The sequence below is a fragment of the Onychostoma macrolepis genome, chromosome 09, assembly GCF_012432095.1.
Source record: "Onychostoma macrolepis isolate SWU-2019 chromosome 09, ASM1243209v1, whole genome shotgun sequence".
Lineage (NCBI taxonomy): Eukaryota > Metazoa > Chordata > Actinopteri > Cypriniformes > Cyprinidae > Onychostoma > Onychostoma macrolepis.
The window spans coordinates 35435785-35456590 of NC_081163.1; the positions used below are offsets into that span (position 1 = coordinate 35435785).

Below are 20806 nucleotides of genomic sequence, written 5' to 3' on the forward strand. Positions count from 1 at the left end.
GAATGTATGAGGTAAATCAACAAGAGCTACCTTGTGGACTCTGAGATTTCATTGAACCATCATTATTTTTCAGTAAAAAAAATATCTAAATATCCTCTGAGTTTACAGAGAAGCAAAATTTTAAATCATAAGCGAATAAACATGAATGTATTTATGGTAAAACTTTAGTGTAGGGACCAGTTCTCACTTTTAACTAGTTGCTTATTAGCATGCATGTTACTAACATAGTGGCTGTTTATTAGTACTTACTGTATAAAGCACATATTCTGTATGAACATATTCTACATCTTTAATAAACTAAACAGCTACCTTATTAACTATTAATAAACAGTAATTAGGAGTTTTTTTGAGGCAAAATTCATAGTTAATAGTTAGTGAATAGTGAGAACTAGACCTTAAAATATCATATTTATATATAAATTATTTGTTAAACACACACACATATACAGTACACACACACACACACATATATATATTAGTGCTGTCAATTGATTAAAAAATTTAATCGCGTTAATCACAGTCATGGGCTGTGATTAATCATGATTAATCGCAAATTTAAAATACTAGGATTTACCTGTAAATGTGTTGAAAAAGAAATGCATGACAAACTAGTTTAAGGAAACAGAAGTATTATGACAAAATGCATTATGAAGAAGAATTGGACCTGTTCTGCAGGTGCATTAGAGCTAATATTAGCGTCATGCTTCATAAGACAATTTATGAGATTAATAGTACACTTTTGCTCAGAACTCACTTCAAACCACCATCGAGTGTTTGTAATAACTTCCTTTTACGATCACATGTGGAATTTGGTCGTTTACTATTGTTAAACTATGCTATTTATAGCCTTTTATATCGCTGCACAAATTAGCATTTCAGATGTACACATTCAACTCAAGAAAATCACATACAGACCATATCTATCGTAATCGTGTGTTTATTATCTTATATAATCTATAGTGGCTGTTGTCAAGTTTATTTCTGCTGCTCTGCTGAAACTCACGTTGTTTGATGTTACAACCGCCTCTCCGTTCTTAAGCTGCCAGGCATACATTCCAAGTATAATACACATTAGTAAAAGGATCTTTTTTTCATTTTTATTTGTCTATATACACTTTGGGCGGCTGCCGTACATTATAAAAGTAGCCCAAAAAACCGCAACCCGCCACGGCTCTCTGTAATTTCTTTCCCGCGACTGTATTTTAAAAAGCCCACTTGTGCCGCTGCCCTGGCAACACTGGTTCTGTACCCTCATCACACAATGATAGATGACCTTCTGCGCTGTGATGATGGGAAGAAGTTGGGGTCAAACCTTATCAAACGATTAATTTGCGTTAAAAAAATATTAATGCGTTAAAATTTTTGGATTAATCGCATGCGTTTTTTCTGGCCAATCATGAAGCAGTTGTTAAACGGAATGTTTCTTTACATGCTTAGAGCCATTGCTTATCGTTATATTTCCTAATTTGGTTTAGCTTTTTAATACAGTTTGATCAAGAAGCAGTTTTGGCAGTTTCATGGGTATGGCATAAGCCCCCAGTGAAGCATGTGTGGGACACAGATGGGTTTTCATCAGTGTCTTTATCGTGTTAGAACGAGGCCGACAGCCGCCCAACTGTTCCAGTGTTGTTTCACGCCGTGGACCTCAGACAGCCTTTAGGCAGTACAAGAGCTGCTCCCGCACTTATGTAGAGTGTTGTCAAGTCTTACATTTCTTTCAGGAAATTCATGTTGCTGTCTCCAAGTGTTTGAAGAAGCCTTTAAGAAATTAACCTTCACCAAAGAGCTTTGTGCTTAAAATAGTTGAACGACTTAACCTTACCTTAAAGGAGTCTTAAGGCAGAATTATGATGGGAAAGATTATAAGTGTCTTTAAATCCATATGAGACGACAACTCTGCTATTTGAAATGGATCAGAGGAGAGGGTTTGAACTCGTGGGCTATCGGTTTTCTCTCTGACTGTGTGATCGGTCAAAGTGCCAGTTATCAGTGTGTCTGATCAATGCAGGTGACACTAATCTGGTAAATGACCTTCTGCCTGCGTGTCAGGGTTGTCAATATCTGGACGGAGGTGAACTAATTCTGATCATTTCTCAAAATCATCTCTTACTGACAGATGGAGTCTTGGTTCTGGCTTTAAACCCTAAAGCTCTTAACGGCCAAAGAAATGACAGATTGAGATTGTCATTTGTACAAGAAGCAAAGAACAATTAACAAAATACTCACATATATTAAGTGCATTTACTACCTATCATCATTAAGAATCAAATATAGATATTTTGAGAATATTTTATCAAAATGTTTTTTTTTTGTTTTGTTTTTTTAAAGGTGTTGCTCATTTAATCTTCATAGGAGTTTTAAAAGAAATAAAATTTACTTCCAGCAATCAGTGAGAGAGTGTAAAACAAATATATTGTATATGTATTATGTATGTATTTTGTAGAAAATTTACAAAAATTTAATTAAAAAAAATTAATATATGAAAAAAAAAGGAAAATATATGAAAATGTATGAATATATACAGTGAAGATCAAAATTGCAGGACAATTTATAAAAACTTAATTTTTTTCTGAAATGCTAATTGCTCAATAGTTCAAGAAAAACTAGCTGTGGGTATATCACTGTTCTACTATTATGTTTTACACCTTTATTTATGTATAAAAGCTTTATTTCTATCACTCACTCACTCTGAAAAATAAGGTCCCAAAAGGATTGCAGCAATGCCATAGAACAAACATTTTTGGTTCCCCAAAGCACCTTTCAGTGAACAGTTCCTATAAACAAATTTAGTGTGAAGAACATTTAAACAATCTAAAGAACCTTTTTCCACCATTAAAAAACAAACAAAACAAAAAAACCTTATGTGGAATGGAAAGGTTCTACCAGAAAGACTCAGAGGGAAGGTGAATGTCTATGTGGTATTTATTCCATAAAGAATGCACATATGGTAACAAGCTACATTGATTCAAATCTAGTTCTATGGAACAGTTAGTTTTATATTTATGAATGAATGATGTGGCATTAGAGTCTTCCTGGTAGAACCTTCTCTGATGCTTTCATTTCTGGTCCATTTTCCTTTCAGTCTCTTGCACACTTAGTAGTGGGTTTCTTAGCCATAATTTTGTTGTCAAGGATTTTACAGAGAATTTCTATCGGGTTTACATCAGGCTGGCCATTTCATTATTTCAATGTTCTTAGCTTCAAGGAAATGCTTTACCCATTTTGCAGTGTGATGGGGGTAGTGTCTTGCATGAAAATTGTTTGCTGTTTTGGAGATGCTCACAGGGAAGGGACCACGTGTTGCTGAAGGAGATTCTGATAAACATTTACATTCACTCTGCAGTGTAGCTCTACAAGAGGCACGTTTCCTGCTGCAGAAATCATCTCTCAAACATGACACTTCTTCCTCCAGCATTTACTGACTTCTTCGCGTTCCCCATCGGGCCCAAATAAATGAAACTTGCTCTCATCACTAATGAAGTTTGACCAGTTCTTCTCTGTCCACACAGCTCCCCAGTTAAGGTTAGGCTCGGTCACTGCAGAGTGTGCTTTCAGTCCGAATTCTCTTAAACAGCAAGACACTGAATGTCGAGACAGATCCTTACCCTGTTCAGCACTGAAATGGCAAGCAATTGGAAAGTCATCCTAACAGAAATGCTACCAGTTGAATAAGGTTTGTCAGATAAACTTTATTTTAAGGTCTAATGCTCGCTATTAACAAACCATTCACTACAACTTTGCCTCAATAAACTCCTAATTTGCTGCTTATTAATATTTAGTAAGGTAGTTGTAGCTATTGGGTAGTATTGAGGATGTAGAATAAATGCCTTATAAGTACCAATAAGCAGCAAATGTGTTAATAATAGGCATGCTTATAAGCAACTAGTTAATAGTGAGGATCTGTCCCTATACTAATTAATTGTTTTCTTTAATTTTTATTTTATTTTATATTGTGCAGAATATATTTAATTTATAAAATCAGCTTAAAAACTTGTCTTCTTCTCCTATTAGGATAACTTTAAATAGGACTAAACACTGACCTTTAAATTTAGGAAACTGTAGGTTGTTGTGTTATTTTGATCTCCACGCCCCATGGTGCCACAGCATAGATCATAAACCCCGCCCCCTCCATGTAAATGAATGAGTGTGAGCCAAATCAGATTACACTTCAAAAATATTTTGCCCAAAGATGATTTCTGCCATTTTAGGTAGGTTAGTTCTTATTACTCGTTCATTCAAGTGTTCATTGTTCTTATAAGTTTGATTAGTTTTTTGATAGCATAAAAATGGGGTGTAGCATCATGTATGCACGCTCGTGATCGAGTCTGTGGGGGTTTGGGCTATTTGGGGGGTTTGACCTCGCAATCACTATTGCGCAGACTCTATCTCCAAATGACGTAATGATAGCGGCCATTTCTGGGACATTTTGGCTTTGTTTTTCTACAGTGGAAAGGTGTGTGAGTGTGTGTGCGCGTTTTTGTGACAAATCAGGACATAGATGTGTATAATGATGAGGGTAAGACAGGTATTACAAGGAGAAGGTGACTTTTCAGGACATTACCCCATGTCCCCACTTTTCAAAACGCTTATAAATCACACAGAATGGAGTGTATTGAAAATCTGAAATAGCGGAAAGTCTCCTGTAAGGGGTAGGTTTTGGTGTAGGGCAATAACACATACAGTTTGTACAGTATAAAAACCATTACGCCTATGGAGAGTCCCCACTTTTCACAAAAAAACGAACATGTGTGCGCGTATGTGTGTGCGCTCGTATATGGATGTACATATGTGTCACCTCAATATTTATTCATGAATTTTCTTCTTTGGCCCTCATCACATTCAAGTATTGAGAAAAACCGACATGTGTCACTTTTCATTCCAACCACAGGTTGTTGTTTGTATTTTAAAGACAGCTGTCCTCTGTCTGCCTGACCTTTCTGCTGTGACTTTACTCAGAAGAAGGTTGTGTGAGGTGACACGTTCCACCAATCCGATGTCTTCCAGGGTTATTTTTTGTTCCCATTCTCTAAAGGTCATAGTTGTGATATCTCTAAGGCTAACATTTAATCTTCAGTCTGTTCTAGAGTGATGATCACATTTGACATTTCTCTCCTGCATGTCTGAACATAGTTTTCTCTCTTGGTATTTGTTTACATCATTGATTTGCATTGCTCTCAGTCATGTACAGCATTCCTTTATGAGTATCATTAGTTGTTACTGGTATCGATATTAGTATAATGCAGCAGACTGGATTCAGTGTAAGGTCTGACAGGTGGGTTTCCCGTTCTTCATTCACGTTCATCTCCGTGATTCTCTCTGGTACGCTGCACCGCATAAGCAGCCACTGTTTGTACACACCTCTGTTGATAATGAGGATTCAGTGTTTACATGGACCTTACAGCATTAATATTTATGTTTTCTTGATGTGTCAATGAATACTAAGCGGTGTGAGTGGCTGAGCTGGAACAGAAAGAAAATTGTTCATTTTAAACAGCGTAGTCAGATCTTGTCACCTAATTCTAAATTGCATTGAAACGTAATGCACTAAATCCCTCTGCAAATTAATTTAATCTCTACAGGTAAGGTAATTTCTTTGACATTAACATACTTTCTACTTACTGTGCAAAGACAACAGTAAAATAACAAAATACTACGATGCTTTCAACTTTTCTGTTTATCTGAGCAATGCAACTTCTGGCTCAACTAGTCAATTGTTTTCTTTTTCTTTTATGGCCAAACTTTTTAGTCTCAGCAATTGTATTTATGCTTCATTAAGATTAAGAAGAACAAAACATGTGAAAATAAATAAATAAATACATTTTGTAAATTTAATAAAACAAGTTTGCGGTTGTACATCAGTAGTTTTATATCAGGAGCGGAAGTGCATTTGATTTTGTGATCTCAGTGGAATGGAGAGTGCGGGTAAAGGCTGTGCATGAGGGAACATTTCTATATATTAGGATCCCTGACTAATTACAACCACAGCATAGACAGAGAACAACTTCAGATTCCAGCGCTGACACTGTAACTCATCAGGCTTATTCGCTGTAATGAAATGAAAACTCCTGCTCAACAATTCCTTTGTATTAGATACATCCCTGCCGCAAGTGTTTTTTTCTTCTTCCATTTTTATCAAAAGAAAGACTCTTATTAAGTGGTGGGGACAAAATTGGCCATGACAAAAAGCGGTGTCCTCACCTGAAATGTGTTTGTGTTTATATCTGTTTTTTAAGGTACGTTTTTCATTCAGCGAGAAAAGATATGCAAATTATATTGGTAGTTTTTAAAACAGCCCACACAGGCTGGCTCATTTGTCTGAAATTGCTCTGAGCCATGTTATGCTGCTCTGATTGTTAAAGTTTCATTCCAGTAGCCAATTAGTGAATGTCTAATCTAAGCTCAAATGAATTGTGCTCATCTTCTATTGTGTGGACACCTTTAGCCACGCCTCTGTTGGTGCTGCTAATGGTGCACAAATTATACACAGCAGCTTGAAAAATGACAACCTCGCTTTTTGTTAGAGTTTGAATGATTTCAAGTTTTTGTTACTTGAATCATATTTTCAGTAATGAATTTAAGCTCTCTCAGACTATAAAAAGAATACCTAGTACATCTAATTTATTTGAATTCCCTGTGAGCTGCTAAAGGAAAGGGTTTGTGCTTGACTCTGCCTGAAAAATGAATGATGATTCAGTCTAACCTTCATCCACTTAGAGGAGGTCTCGTGTTACGCTCGTTATCACTTCCTGTAATGACATTGTCTCAGCTCTGTTCAGACTTTAATGCTGGATTAAATTAAAGGTAGTTTTCTTTCTTCTTTTTTTTCACAAAGTATTTCTGTGTCTGTGCTTGCAGGGAAATCAAGGGTTACTCTCTTGATCTCTCTCCCTCCTACTCTTTCATTTTTGTGTGGAGGGTTTTGCACTTTGTGAACAGCGTTGCATGAAATGGTACACAGATTAAGGGGTGCTCACAAGCAGCACTATTTTATTTATTTTTCTTCTGTCCTTTTAAATGCAAGTGAGCCAAAGAGATTTCAGCCAGGAAGATGTGGCCTTTCCAGTGCTTTTTTGCTCTCTGTGTGGGCTGTTAAGGTTAATTTCTCCAATCTGCATGCACATTTTCATCCAGCTCTCCTGGGGAAAAGTGTTCCTTTCAAACTTTCACAATTATTTCTGATATATTGTATTAGAGAGGGGAAGTGGATTGATTTAGGGAGGTGGGAAGCTGGAATTATTTGATGCCTGCGATCTGACCCAGAAGTCAGTGCTGTTATTTGGAGCTCTGGTATTATTCTTTCTGCAATTTAACTTATTATAGTTAGGTGTTCAAATTGCCAAGCAGCTGTTATGGTATTACAGTTTGTGCATTATTCAGAAGAGGAGAATAACAGCCCTGTGCAGTTGGTTAAAATGAAAACATTCGCTGCTTGGTTTATATTTCTGACTCTTGAACTGCCATTTTTGCAGTATAATTCCTGTTATTTTCTTTCTCTGGAGCTTTTTGTGAATTTACTGTCGCTCATCACCATTTGTTCAAACTTTTGCAGTATATATTATGTCTAACTTCATGGGAATATCACATCTCTGTGTAGCTGTTAAACACCATACACATATTGTCTTATGAATGTTGATATGAATGACCATGACTGCATTGGTCAGCCAGCTGCTGGACCAGCATGGACTATGGTCTATGATATGCACTAACAGCAGAATAATTGCACTTTACGCTTCATTAGACTTTTTCATAATGGGTGATTCTTCAATTAGGTGCAGCTATAACTGCTTTAAATATTGAAAAATGAAGCATGCTAAAACTGTATTTCATTTACCACATGTGCCTGAGTAAAATTTTGAATTTGCAGTGTAGATAGATAGATATACAGGACAATGAGGCCAATTTTGCATTTCAAAGTGATTAAAAATAAGGAAAAGCTAATTGAAAAGACCAAATGATCGAGCTATTGTAAATCAGCTTTTTTATTTGGGGTTAGTAAGATTTTTTTTTTCTTGATAAGAAATTAATGCTTTCATTTATTAAAGATGTGTTATATTGATCAAAAGCTACAGTTAAGCCATTGCAATGTTTCAAATGATTTATATTTCAAGTAAATGCTGTTCTTTTAAACATTATATTCGTATCACTGTTTTAAAAGTGTTAAGCAGATTTTTCAACATTGATTATAAAAAAAAAAAATGTTCTTGAGCACTAAATCAGTGCATCAGAATGATTTCTGAAAGATCATGTGACACTGAAATCTTCTTATGAAGACTGGAGAAATGGCTGCTGAAAATTCAGCTGGAATAAATGACATTTTAAAATATATTCAAATTTGACTGTTTTTGATCAAATAAATGCAGTCCTGGTGAGCATAAGTGACTTCTTTCAAAAACGTAAAAAAACTGACCCCAAACTATTGAAAGGTAGTTTATATAATATCTCACACTCTAATGCAGGTAGTCTGTCTTTCTTTTGTTGATATTTCTCTGCATTGCAGGAGCCAGTAGAAATGCTAATGCTCTCATTTTAGGTGGTCAATAAATCTCCTCAATATCTTGGATCCCTGATATCAGCATCAAGAATAGACCAAATACCTCCTTTTCGAAACTGTCTTTTCATGATGTAGAGATCTCGCTGTGAATGAATGGAGGTTTCCGGTTCTGTCTGCAGTTTAAATTGCGCTCAGGGGTCCTCCACCTCATGCACACAACAGTTATCTTCGAGCTCATTGATGTCCGGGTCACGTGGCCGCCAGCAGAGTTTGGCAATAGCAGTTTGATTGCCAAGAACATAGCCCCTCCTCGCCAGCCCCTCTGCTTTGATGACTGAAGAAGCCTGGTGCTAAAAGTTGGAGGCGGAGGGCTGGAGACTCGCCTTGGGGGATATCTTCCATCTCTCCCTCATTGGATCAAGAACATCACCCATATCTCGTTCTTAGCCTCTTGACATGGAAAAATAAATAGATAACAAATCTGCCCCTGGGTTGTTATTGCTTAACTGCGTGTTTGAAAGTGAATGACAAGGTTCAACAGAAATAACGATGCCTTGTCATGAGCGCTGACGTTCTTCACTTATTCAACTTTTTTGGAAATTGATCCATTATGTTGGCGCATAAGAAGGGTGTGCGCCTGTTTGTTGGGGATGTTTTTTAGGGTTTAATCATTATAGGAAAGTTTTGTGTAATCCTAGAGAAGTGAATGGAAGGATTAATGTCTCTCTTTCATGCATGAAATGAGAGTTTTCCTCTCACCAACCTCAGCAGACAGCCCAGCTCTCTTTCTCTTCTGTCTTTTGATAGCTCACTGGCATCCAATAAATTAAATGGCCTTTGGTTCATCCTCTCAAATACCGTTTCCTGTTCAAATCTTCCTTCCTGTTGGCGAAAGGAAACAAACTCTGTCCATCTTATCAAGCAGTCATTAGTAAAATCAGTGGCAGTGCACAAAGCAAATATTTCCTTTGGTTAATTTGTTTGAAATTGATGGCATTATCGCTGCAATGCCATGTGCAGCTGTAGCTTTGACAGGCTTGATCGTAAGAGTTTGGAGCGTCTTCAGAATATTAGTGTTCATCATAATGAAATCTAAATTGCCCCCTCTATTTTCATGTTTCCCATTTCAGTGATTGAACACAAAAAGGCTGATGAATCACAACTGTTGATCTCTTATTTGGAGATAAAAACCACTTTGTCTTCATCTAAGTTGCATTGAAAAGATGAAAGCAGTGAATATGAGCACATTCATAATGGGAGCCTCACAATAATCATGATTTACTTTCGTAACACTTGAGTTATGTGGCTGTGTCATTGAATGGCTTATTCAAAAGTGCATTGAATTTCTATCTTGTAAAGGTACCATTGTGAATAATATGAGTTTTCAAGGTCAATGGCGATATCTAGAGAACATTTGGTCACAGAAAGTGTGTGTGCGTATTCAGCTATATTTTCATTATTATATAACAGTGTTTCCTAAGGGGGATATTTGACGTGACATATTTTCCGACGCACGCTCTCTGTCCGCTGGTGGTCACCTGTGTAGGGCCCTATGAAATCCATTTTATTTTTTCTCAAATTCCATTTAGTTTTTCCAAATTTCTTTATTTTCAGTTTCATTTTTCTGGATTCCGTTTTTTTCTGTTTTAATTTTTCTTTTTAATTGTTCAATTAAATTGTATTATTCAAAAAGCTTGTCTAATTAATTAAAATCATGAAATTTAAACAATTTCACATCAATTTATTAAAAGTAAAAAAAAAAAAAAAACTACATGCTTAGGGCCCTATGAAATGCTTTATTTTTTCTCACCATATGTTTTATTGTTACCAAATGTTCTGTTTTAGCATGTCTAATCATTTAAATGTATAAAAACAACTAAATTTATTCAAATTTATTCTTAAAATAGCCTAATGAAATGTTTTTGTTTTTTTTCTCAGAAATTCTGTGTTGTGTATTTAAATTTTTCTGGTTATCAAATGATGGCATAATATACATTAATTTCATTTATCTTTTAAGTATTGAAAATTAAACAAACTTTATTTTTGGCAAAAAAGGGGATTTACTATTAACAATAAAACAAGAAATGTTGTGTGATTATTCCTTAAATTAAAGTTTAATCAGTTTTATTAGTAGTATTATGTACATTCTACTGAACAATATCTCTGCCACAGTGTCTTCAAGTTAAACCAAACTTTTATTTTGACGGGTTGCCGTGAATACGAGGCTCATGAAGTGACTCTAAGAGCAGTTTTGGAGATGTTGTTCATGTATTCATGTCCTCAAACAGATACATTGTGAAATAGTAGTACAATTTATAATAACTGGTTTGTATTTTAAGATATTTTAAAATGTAAAATCTATACACATTTCAATATACTGTACTGTATATTAGAATATCGAATGTTAAAAATGGCCAGTATAACTCTTTTTTCATTCTTTTCAGTGAAGAAATATGCACTTGCTTTGAAAAAACAACTATAACCCCTTCTATCTTTGAACACTTGAGTAATGATGGTGACATTACAACTCGTGTCATGTTCCACTGAACAGGGCAGCTTGTTCCTGAGGAGCTCTGTGAAGATGAGCCGCCCCCTAAAGAGGTGTCCTGTGTGATGGCGTGTTCAGTTGACTGTGTGCTCAGCTCATGGTCTGATTGGTCCTCCTGCTCCCACAGCTGCTCCAGTAAAAATGCAGAGGGCAGACAAAGCCGCACACGGACCATATTAGGCTTACCGGGAGAAGGTCAGTTGACTTTCATCTTCCATAGACATTGGATAATAATATTTTTACAAATGTCTGAGCAACTCATTTGAATTAAAGGGATAGTTCACCCAAAAATGAAAGTTTGATGTTTATCTGCTTACCCCCAGGGCATCCAAGATGTAGGTGACTTTGTTTCTTCAGTAGAACACAAACGAAGATTTTTAACTCAAACCGTTGCAGTCTGTCAGTCATATAATGGCACTCAATGGGACTCACAGCTTTGAGAGAAGAAAAAAAACATACACAGACAAAACCAAATTAAACCCTGCGGCTCGTGACGATACATTGAGGATACAGGAGGCATTACTGCTACCTATCTCTCAAATGGACCATTGACACTCCTAATTGAGATTGTACATAGAGTGTCAATAGTCCATTTGAGTGATGGGTGGCGGTAATGCACTTATAAGTCTGCGATCCGCCGTAAAGCAAGAAGAAGAAGAAGACGCGTCAGGCGCCGACTGTTGTGAAGGCGCTCAGGACAGTTGGACCGTGCGGTGAATCAGAGGTAAAAAACTATATAAATACTGTTCAGTTTCTTGCACAGACCGATCGTTTCGTGTCTAAAGACCTCAATGTATCGTCACGAGCCGCAGGGTTTAATTTGGTTTTGTCTGTGTATGTTTTTTTTTTCTCTCAAAGCCGTGGAGCCCATTGAGTGACATTATATTTGATTTGATTTGATTTGATAGACTTTATTAATCCTACAATTCACTTGTTGCTGCATACTCCACAAGACCGACCACAATACAATAGACAAAGAAACATACTAAAAACATGATGTATATGACTGACAGACTGCAACTACTGAAGAAACAAAGTCACCTACATATTGGATGCCCTGGGGGTGCATTTTTGGGTGAACTATCCCTTTAAAGCGTGCAAACTCATAATGTGACGTGGTGTTGGAGTCTGGCCTGCATGAATCATTTCACTCTCACTGCACCTTCCTATCTATTACAATAAAAAAAAAATTATAAAATGAAAAAACAAACAAACAGATAACTTAATGCTGTGATATTGATTTGACAAGGGAAGTAATTTACTCTTAATATCACTCTGAGGGTGACATAACACCATTAATCAGTTTGTTTTTGTGAGCGGAGGAGCAATTTTGCATTCTGCATATTTGTTTCAGAGGAGCAGTGATAAAAATGTGTTCACAGGGTCTCATTTTTCTGTCTGCCTACGTACAGCTGTGGGCTTTTCCAATCACACACAGTCCTTCTGGAGTGACAGAAAGAGCTGTGTAATTAAGACTTAAATATACCTTAGTCTGGAGACTACTTCCGCCCCCTCTGCCACCACACACACATGAGTAACGGCTCTTACATACACTTCTCTCCATGCATCTGGAAAATGGGAATAAAGCCCCAGCCTCTACACACCATCCACTGAGTGTCATTAATCAGACAAGCCCTTATTAATATTCAGCCGGTCTACGTTACACTCATAATGAGTCTCTGTGTTATGGAAAAAGGCTGAATGTCAATACAATGTCATTAGATTCAAGGGCAGATGGTGTAGGAATTACTTTTAATTATAAAAAGTGCAGAAGTAATTTTGGAGGCTGATCCCGGAGAACTTGTCACAGGTGTTCCTGCGTCACGTGTGGAATACACATTCAGTTTCATGAGTCAGGTGGAGTATGTTCAGTTGATTTCAAGTACAAGAAAGTTTTGATTCAATCTCTGGCTGATACAGATAAATACAGATATTTATTTTGATTGTATGGTTGATGGCAGATTCTAGACTATTTTGTGTGGTTAAAAGAAAAAGTCATCTTGCCATTGTCATCATGTCTTTCCAAACCTGTATGACTTTTCTTCTGCAGAACACACACACACAAAAAAAAGATATTTTGAATATTGGTGACCATTGACTTCAATTGTATAGACCAAAAAAAAAAAAGACATTTCTTATAGTATCATATTTTATGTTTCACAAAATAATTTACAGGTTTGTAAAACTCGAAGGTGAGTAATTGATGTCAGAATTTTCATATTTGGGTGAACTACTCCTTTAAAATATCACTGTTTTCTCAGACAGTTCTTCATTGTTTGGACAAAGAGGTCAAATCAAGCCATTGGTTGAGCTGCTGTTGCTGTGTTGGGGAAGTAAAAAAAAGCAATATTTTGCTAAAATATTAAAATAATTTATTCATTATGCACATAAACCATCAAGGATGATTTTTTTTCTTAAAAAAAAAAAAAAAAACTATGTAAACACCAGTGCTATTTTAGTATTATTTATTTAATGCTATATATTTTTAAGACAAGACAATATTTTAGATTTGTTTAGTTTAAGTTTTTCATCTAATATTTATATTTTATTTTATTTCAGCTTTATTTGAAGTAACAAAAATATTTTTTATAGTTTTAATTATCATTATCTCTTATAGCATTGCGTTGAGTAGCCAGATAACAACATTGACTCAACCAGTGGCCTGTGTTTGAACCAACCAAACTTTGTTTGTCTGACCAAAGATATAAAATATTACTTATTTATTTCATTTGATGCTGCTAGTGGTTCAGAAATTGTATCACGAACAGTTTTTAAATACCACTTAACAAAGCTCAGCCTCTTTCTCCTTTCATATACACACATGCCTTCACATGTCCCGGTAGATTTCTGTTTCATGAGTCTTTGTTTTTGCTCATGTAGCTCGTTAACGTTTTATGGAGCATTAAAGCAAACTTAAGAGAGGCTTTTCCATCTGTAATGCAGTTAATGATCTTTCCCATTCCCAGCTAAGGCATGTCCAGCTGCTACTGCTCTAGAGGAGTGGAGAACTTGTAATGATCATCCATGCATCACATTCTACTGGGAAGCATCACCATGGGGACCATGCATCGAGGACTCCTCCATGAATCTAAATGGCACCGGCTACTGGAATGGAACGGCCACCTGTGCAGTCGGAGTGCAGATTCGTAAAGTGGTCTGCATGAAAATGGGCGTCGGGCCAGTTATTCCCAAAAGGTGCCTTATTTTTATGTATGAAATTTATAATCTGTGGGTTTGTAGATTTCCACACTAAAATGTGTTCACACTGGCATTTTGTGGAGGTTAGATTATTAAAGCACATAGATTTTCCACCAATGCCCATAACATGAAGTTGAAATGGTGTGTTTTACTAGTCTTTGGTGATTTGAGATAAGAGAATTTACTGTACCTGTCAGATAAAGGCAATAAGGCTTTGTTCAAACAGCCAGCAAAATCAGATTTTTTTATTTATTTACATTTTTTTGTTTTTGGCAAAATTGACTTAAATCTCTTTTTGTAGTCTGAACAGCGAAAAATCTTATTGAAAACCTATCCTTTGGTGATTTTAAATCCGATTAAAATCAGATTTTGGAAATGAGCTTTATTCAGTACAGTGAAATCATATCTCATTTCGTTTTAAATCATTCGGGATCCGGCGTGACTGACATCATACAATATCATACAATGACAAGATCTCATTTACACGCACATGTGGCATTCACTATGTATGAATGACCAAATAAGGAACGGTTTTGGACACGCCATATGTATGAGTGAGCAAAATGTGGTAATGTCTTTAATGTTAATGCTTTTTTGGTCAATACATGAACATGACAACAGCCTAACCAGCGTCTTGTCAAATACATTTAAATACCTCATCAAATATATGCTGACGTAAAAGTTCCTGAATCTGGCCTGTTTGCTTTATGGGATCATCCATTTTTATAGCTTCGTCTTTAAAACATTGTCAGCATTGTCTCTCCCATGTAGATATTTTCAAATATATGAGCCATAATATTACTGTAACGTTGCCAACGAGACGTGAAACGTGCAGATCCACGTGCAAAGCTTTATTAAACAAAGGCATGGTCAAAACACAGGCAGGGTCAAACAACGGTAAGCAGGTATGGCATGGGCAAGACACGGAGTAATGCTAGGACAAGCGTGGGTCGATGATCGGCGAACAATATCCAACAAGGCAAGGCAGAGAGATAATCCAGGTACAAGGGCAATAATCCAGGTGAGGCATAAACAGAGTCCGAATGGTGAGACAGGGGTAAATACAGGGGGAATAGACTAGAAAACAACAAACAGGTTCCATATCGCAGCTAACACTAGGGGAGTGATAAACGCAGAACAATACTGGGAACAGAACAAAAACACAGAATGGCAAGGCACCTAGCGCTAGAAGAGAGCTATACGCAGATCAATACTCGGCAAACTGTGAACGGAAGTCCAATGTTTATATAGAGTGTGTGATTGTGCGATAGTCTCAGGTGTGAGCGTGTGATCAGTGCAGTCAGCTGTGTGTGTCATCAGTGCAATGGATGATGGGAAATGTAGTCTGGTGAAGTGCAACAGTAGTGTGGTGCAAGAGTCCATGTGATGAGCGAGTGACCTCTGGTGGTGAGTGAACGGAAGTTCATAGACCGGATTCATGACAATTACATACATGTATTTGGTCAATAATGAACTTCCCATATGGAAATATTTCCCTCTGCTAGCTTTTGTAAATATATGTGCATTTACATTTACATGTAGTCTTTTAGCAGATGCTTTTATCCAAAGCGAGTTACAAATGAGGACAATGGAAGCAATCAAAATCAACAAAAGAGCAATGATACGCAAGTGTTATAAGAAGTCTCAGTTAGCTTAACGCAGTACACGTAGCAAGGTCTTTGAAGAATAGAGCAAGCTAGTGTTAGAGGCCTTTTTGTTTTTGCTAATTGTATAATAAATAAAAAGAAAAGTAATAGATAGAATAGAAAAAGAATAGAGAAGCTAGTGTGAAACTAGTTTATTTTTTTTTTAAGAAAACAAGCAGTTAGTAAATGAATAGAGTGCAAGTCTAATAATGTTAATAACAATGTTAATAAAAAATACATGCACATTTTGTTTGATCAGAGCAGTAAATAAAACAGATATTATTAGATGATGCTTCTCTGGGATATGTCAGTGAACGGCAAAATTGAGAATTAGTGTTTCGCGTATTTTTGCTACGTAATTCTGAAGTCCATCTTCGATAGTTTTTCATTCAAAAATCTTCGCTCGAGCAGCAGAAGCTGAGATTCAAAAATATTGCTGGTGCTTGCTGCAGATTGTTTTACACTGCATGAATAAAATGTACAATAAAAAAGCGAAAGCGGTTCTCAAGAGTTTCACATTTCCCTGACCTTTTCTCAAGAGAGGAGTGCTTGGTTTACTTGTGCTGAAACCGTATCTCGTACATTGAGTCAATATTCTCAGTCTTGTGATGTGAGTGATTCTGAATGCAGGCCTGACTGATTCTCTCTGTCTCCTGTATGAGAGGGGTGGAGTTTTATGTTGCCCCAGGTCTTTCCTTGATAAATGTTTCCTGTGGGAGTGTTGTAATGGCACTTTGGGTAAGATAAAATGTTCTATTGCATTGCATGGAGAAGATATTGTGTTGTGCATCAGGAAAAAGGACTCATAAATAATGCAGGCCTTTATCCATTTCTTTCTTTTATATTAATGACACCAACGTAAAAGTGAGTTTATGGGTTGGTGTATTTCACTGGCCTGGTTATAGGTTTCAGCTTGACCCCAGTTCTGAGAGGGAAGCTGTCTAGAATCACATGCCAGTTTTTTCTCATGTCACTAAACATCTCTAAACATACTTGGAACAAGATGCATTTACCTGAGAAGCAAAACTGCATACGATTTTAAGAGAAGCTCTGTTCAGAAAACCTAGTGAGCTTTTATTTAAAGCATGCATCAAAGAACATTTAGTATAGACTTTTTAAACTTCTCTAAAATCGAATTTTAATGTATTACACAGTTTTACTTCTCAAGTAAATGTATTTTGTTTTTCCTGATATATATATATTTTTTTTTTCCCCTGAGAAACAAGGCAAACATACTGATTAATAAGAATGATTCATTTATTTATTTTTGCAATATGAACCCTGCATTGAGTTCACAGCGGGAGAGCGTTGTGTTAAGGAGAAGGAGGTGTCAAATACCGCTGTGTTTACAAATGAATTGGTAATCTTGGCTTCTTTGCAGTCAGTAAAGGACAAATCACACTGCGGTTTATAGTGATCTGTTGACACACACACACCTGCTCTCACTCACAGATGTAATGCATAAATCACAGATGGATGTACTGTAGCATGTATGTGTTTGATGGAGTGAGTAAATTTATGTGTTGTGCTGGAGGCAGCGAGACACGAGCATGGGTTATATAGTGTGTGTTCTGTCATCATGTGGAAGCGGCTGATGTTTCATACGTAGGTGGGGTGCGTTCAGATCTCCACTTTATTTAAAACAGCAGGGCTGAGCTATTTAAACACCCTGATATATGAAATGACCCAACAGGGAGATGTTTGTTTATCTTACTGCTGCTAGACCGCTTCTTTATTAATACTCTTTTCCTGATATGCTTGCATAAAGAGGAGAACAAACTATATAGGTGCAATGCAACATGTTTGTCTGATTCCTGTTTGTCTTTCAGCTACAATGTGAAAGTGCTACTGTACATGATGTCAGCCACTTAATAATGTTAATAATAAGTACAGGATTATATGGAACAGGATTATTGATTTATTTTATTAATTTTGACCATTGAAATGTGGATGATGCGAGTTTAAGCTTTAAGATTTTTCCCGATCCTATTTCCCCCTCATTCCACATCAATTTCCTGTCTTCTCTCTCCGCTGCCACATCATTTCCTGCCTTGTCTTTTAATAAATGGAATCACTTTAATCCAAGGCTTTGGATGAATTATTGATTTTCTTAAACTACAGAAACAGCCATATGATAAAATTGTGTTAAAAAAAAAAAAATCATTGTATTTAGTATTAATAATAATTGTAATAAAAGTAATTTGCCATAATAATAATAATAATAATAATAACAATAATAATAATATAGTGAAAATGTGTAATCTGTGCTTCTGCACTGGCAACAACAAAATTATAAAACTGTAAAAAAAATAATAATAATTTATTATTAAAAAAAGAATCATAATTTTTCCATTAATTATTTTTACAATGGATAGGGTAATGAACCATGTGAATCGGATGGTTTTGTTATTATAATTAATGTATTAATATTGTTATTATTATTAAGCAGAAATGTGTAATTTCTGCACCACTTGCCTCTCTAAATTGCAACAATGATTTTTGGAATTAATCTGACCAAATTTATGCCAGAGTTTCTGTGTTGGAATGAAAACAAAATCTCATTGTTTTTGTCATGTGACTTAATGCGTGCTTTTACAATGGCTACAAACATGTCTCATCCAATTAAATTTGATGTTGGAAGACTTCATACTCGCACTTTGTTTCCATCTAGAGGCAAAGACAGAGCCAACCTGTTGTCATCTCCTTTGCTCTGTCTTTCTTTCTGCTGATTTCTTGCATTTATCCTCCACCCACTCTTTTGTTCCTTTCCTAAAGCTCTGTAGCATCATTGCCTTTGGGTGATTGCCCTCTGTAATGACATTCTGCTCCACAGAGCACAAAAGTGAGAGAGAAGCAGATGATTCATGCCTCTGTTCTTTCTTGTTCCCTGCTTTGATGTGTCCTGTTTGCTGGTCTCCAAAGCTTGTAGTTGGTAGAGCCCTGCTGAGCCCTGCTGCCTCTCTTTAGAGCTGCTGCATGCTGGGAATTGAACCAAGCCTGGAAATGAAATGTCCAGAATCCAGCTCATTGGGTTGGATGTTCTCTATGGGGCAACATGCTCTCAAACATAAGCATGCACATACTCACACTCACAAGGACACGTATGAGACAGACTTCTCAGCAGGGCATACACCCTGGTGCATACTGTATGTAAGGGAACATGCTCAGTCATCCAGTCATTATCTAAAAAAAAATGGCTCTCGTTTCACCCAGAAGGGGTTTGTTTTGTGAATATGACCGCTTGCCTGTGCATTATCCCTTATATATTCACCAGGGAGAATGTTATTATCCCTCCTGCAATATGGCTGTTTACCAAATAAATCAGTGTGCATGAAATATTGATTTAAGTTACATTTCCTTTAAAATGTTAAAAGAACCCGATAGCACAGAATTCTAGGAAAGGTATGAAACATGTATACTGTTGTAAAAAAATTAAAAAGTAAGTACACCCCATTGAAAGCAAATTTTCTTTTCCCCACAGAAGACAACTGAAATTCTGTTGATATTTTTGTTTAACAAAAATGATAAACTGACTTTTTTTTTTTTTTTCAGTTGTGTCACCCATAAATTTTGAAAGATAAAATTGCAGTCTACCATTCAAAACATTTAGAGTCAGTAAGGATGCATTAAATAAAAAAGTGAAAAAAATGACATTTATAACATTTATCATGTCACAAAAGGTTTCTATTTCCATTAAATGCTGTTATTTTGAACTTATTATCGATGAAAGAATCCTGAAAAAAAATCGATCATGTTTCCACAAAAATATTAAGCAGCACAACTGTTTTCAACATTGATAATACATGTTTCTTGAGAACCAAATAAGCATTATAGAATGATTTCTGATGGATCACGTGACACTCAAGACTGGAGTAGTGGCAGCTGAAAATTTAGCATTGCCATCAAAGGAATAAATTACATTTTAAAATGTATTAAAATAGAATATTTTAATGCATTTTGGTTATTTTAAAATGTGATAATATTTCACAATATTACTGTGTTTTTGATCAAATAAGCAGCTTGGGTGAGCATAAGAGACTTCTTTCAAAAGCATAATAAATAAATAAATCGTTACTATACCTAAACTTTTGAATGGTACTGCATGGTCCTCATACTGTATGTTTGGGGAAAAATATATATATATATATATTTGGGTTTACTATTTTTTCCACAGCGTTGTATCATGGAAATTGATTGACACATACAGTACAGAGTCATTACACAAAAAAATATGAGCTTATAGAATGCTGATTGACCAATCAGAATCAAAAATTGTACAGAGCCAAATAATAAACACACTTTCCATTAGATGAGAGACTACAGTCTAGAGCGCAGTGTGGGCGTTCTCTCGTATCTCTCTCTCTTAAGAAATATAAAAGCTGGCATAACCTCTCACTTCTTGTCACTCATACCAAAATAACTCACCTTTACCGTATACTCACTCAGATACGATCAGCTGCAGCCTCTGCTGGTAAGACGCAATAAATATTACATCAACTTCCCCTACAATGCGGTCGTGATCTTCTGATACTCAGATAGTGTCATTGTAACTGTGTTGTATCTGTACATGATAATGTCTAGGTTTGTGGGGTACAGTAAATCAAGCAGTACTTACAGTCAGCACAGATGATATCTGCACCCATGCTAGAAGGTCAAGGACAGAGTGACTGTGGTGTGAATCAGGACAGCTTATCACTGATCGTGAAAAAATGTTCCTTCTCTCTGTTCTCCGTGTGTGTGTGTGTGTGTCATAGGTGTCCAGAATCTGCCCGACCAGACACCATTCAACCCTGTTTACTGCCCTGTAAGAAAGATTGCATTGTGACTCCTTTCAGTGAATGGACAGCCTGCCCTACCACATGCCTGCCAGGTATTGATATAATCTCTTCACACAACCTTTAGCTGTGACATTCAGTGGTACTT

At 36.2% G+C, this 20806-nt stretch overlaps 1 protein-coding gene across 6 annotated transcripts in view; it reads left to right on the plus strand.

The window, feature by feature from the left end:
• The window catches only part of thsd7ba (thrombospondin, type I, domain containing 7Ba), a 250151-nt gene that overhangs the window by 166107 nt on the left and 63238 nt on the right, over positions 1–20806 (plus strand). For 4 of the 6 annotated variants that reach the window (XM_058788088.1, XM_058788086.1, XM_058788087.1 and 1 more), the window contains 3 exons: positions 11043–11234; positions 14006–14234; positions 20638–20753. In XM_058788088.1, the coding sequence (XP_058644071.1) occupies positions 11043–11234; positions 14006–14234; positions 20638–20753 (537 nt within the window). The remainder of the gene's footprint in view (positions 1–11042; positions 11235–14005; positions 14235–20637; positions 20754–20806) is intronic. The other 2 variants (XM_058788091.1, XM_058788090.1) reach the window with 2 other exon arrangements.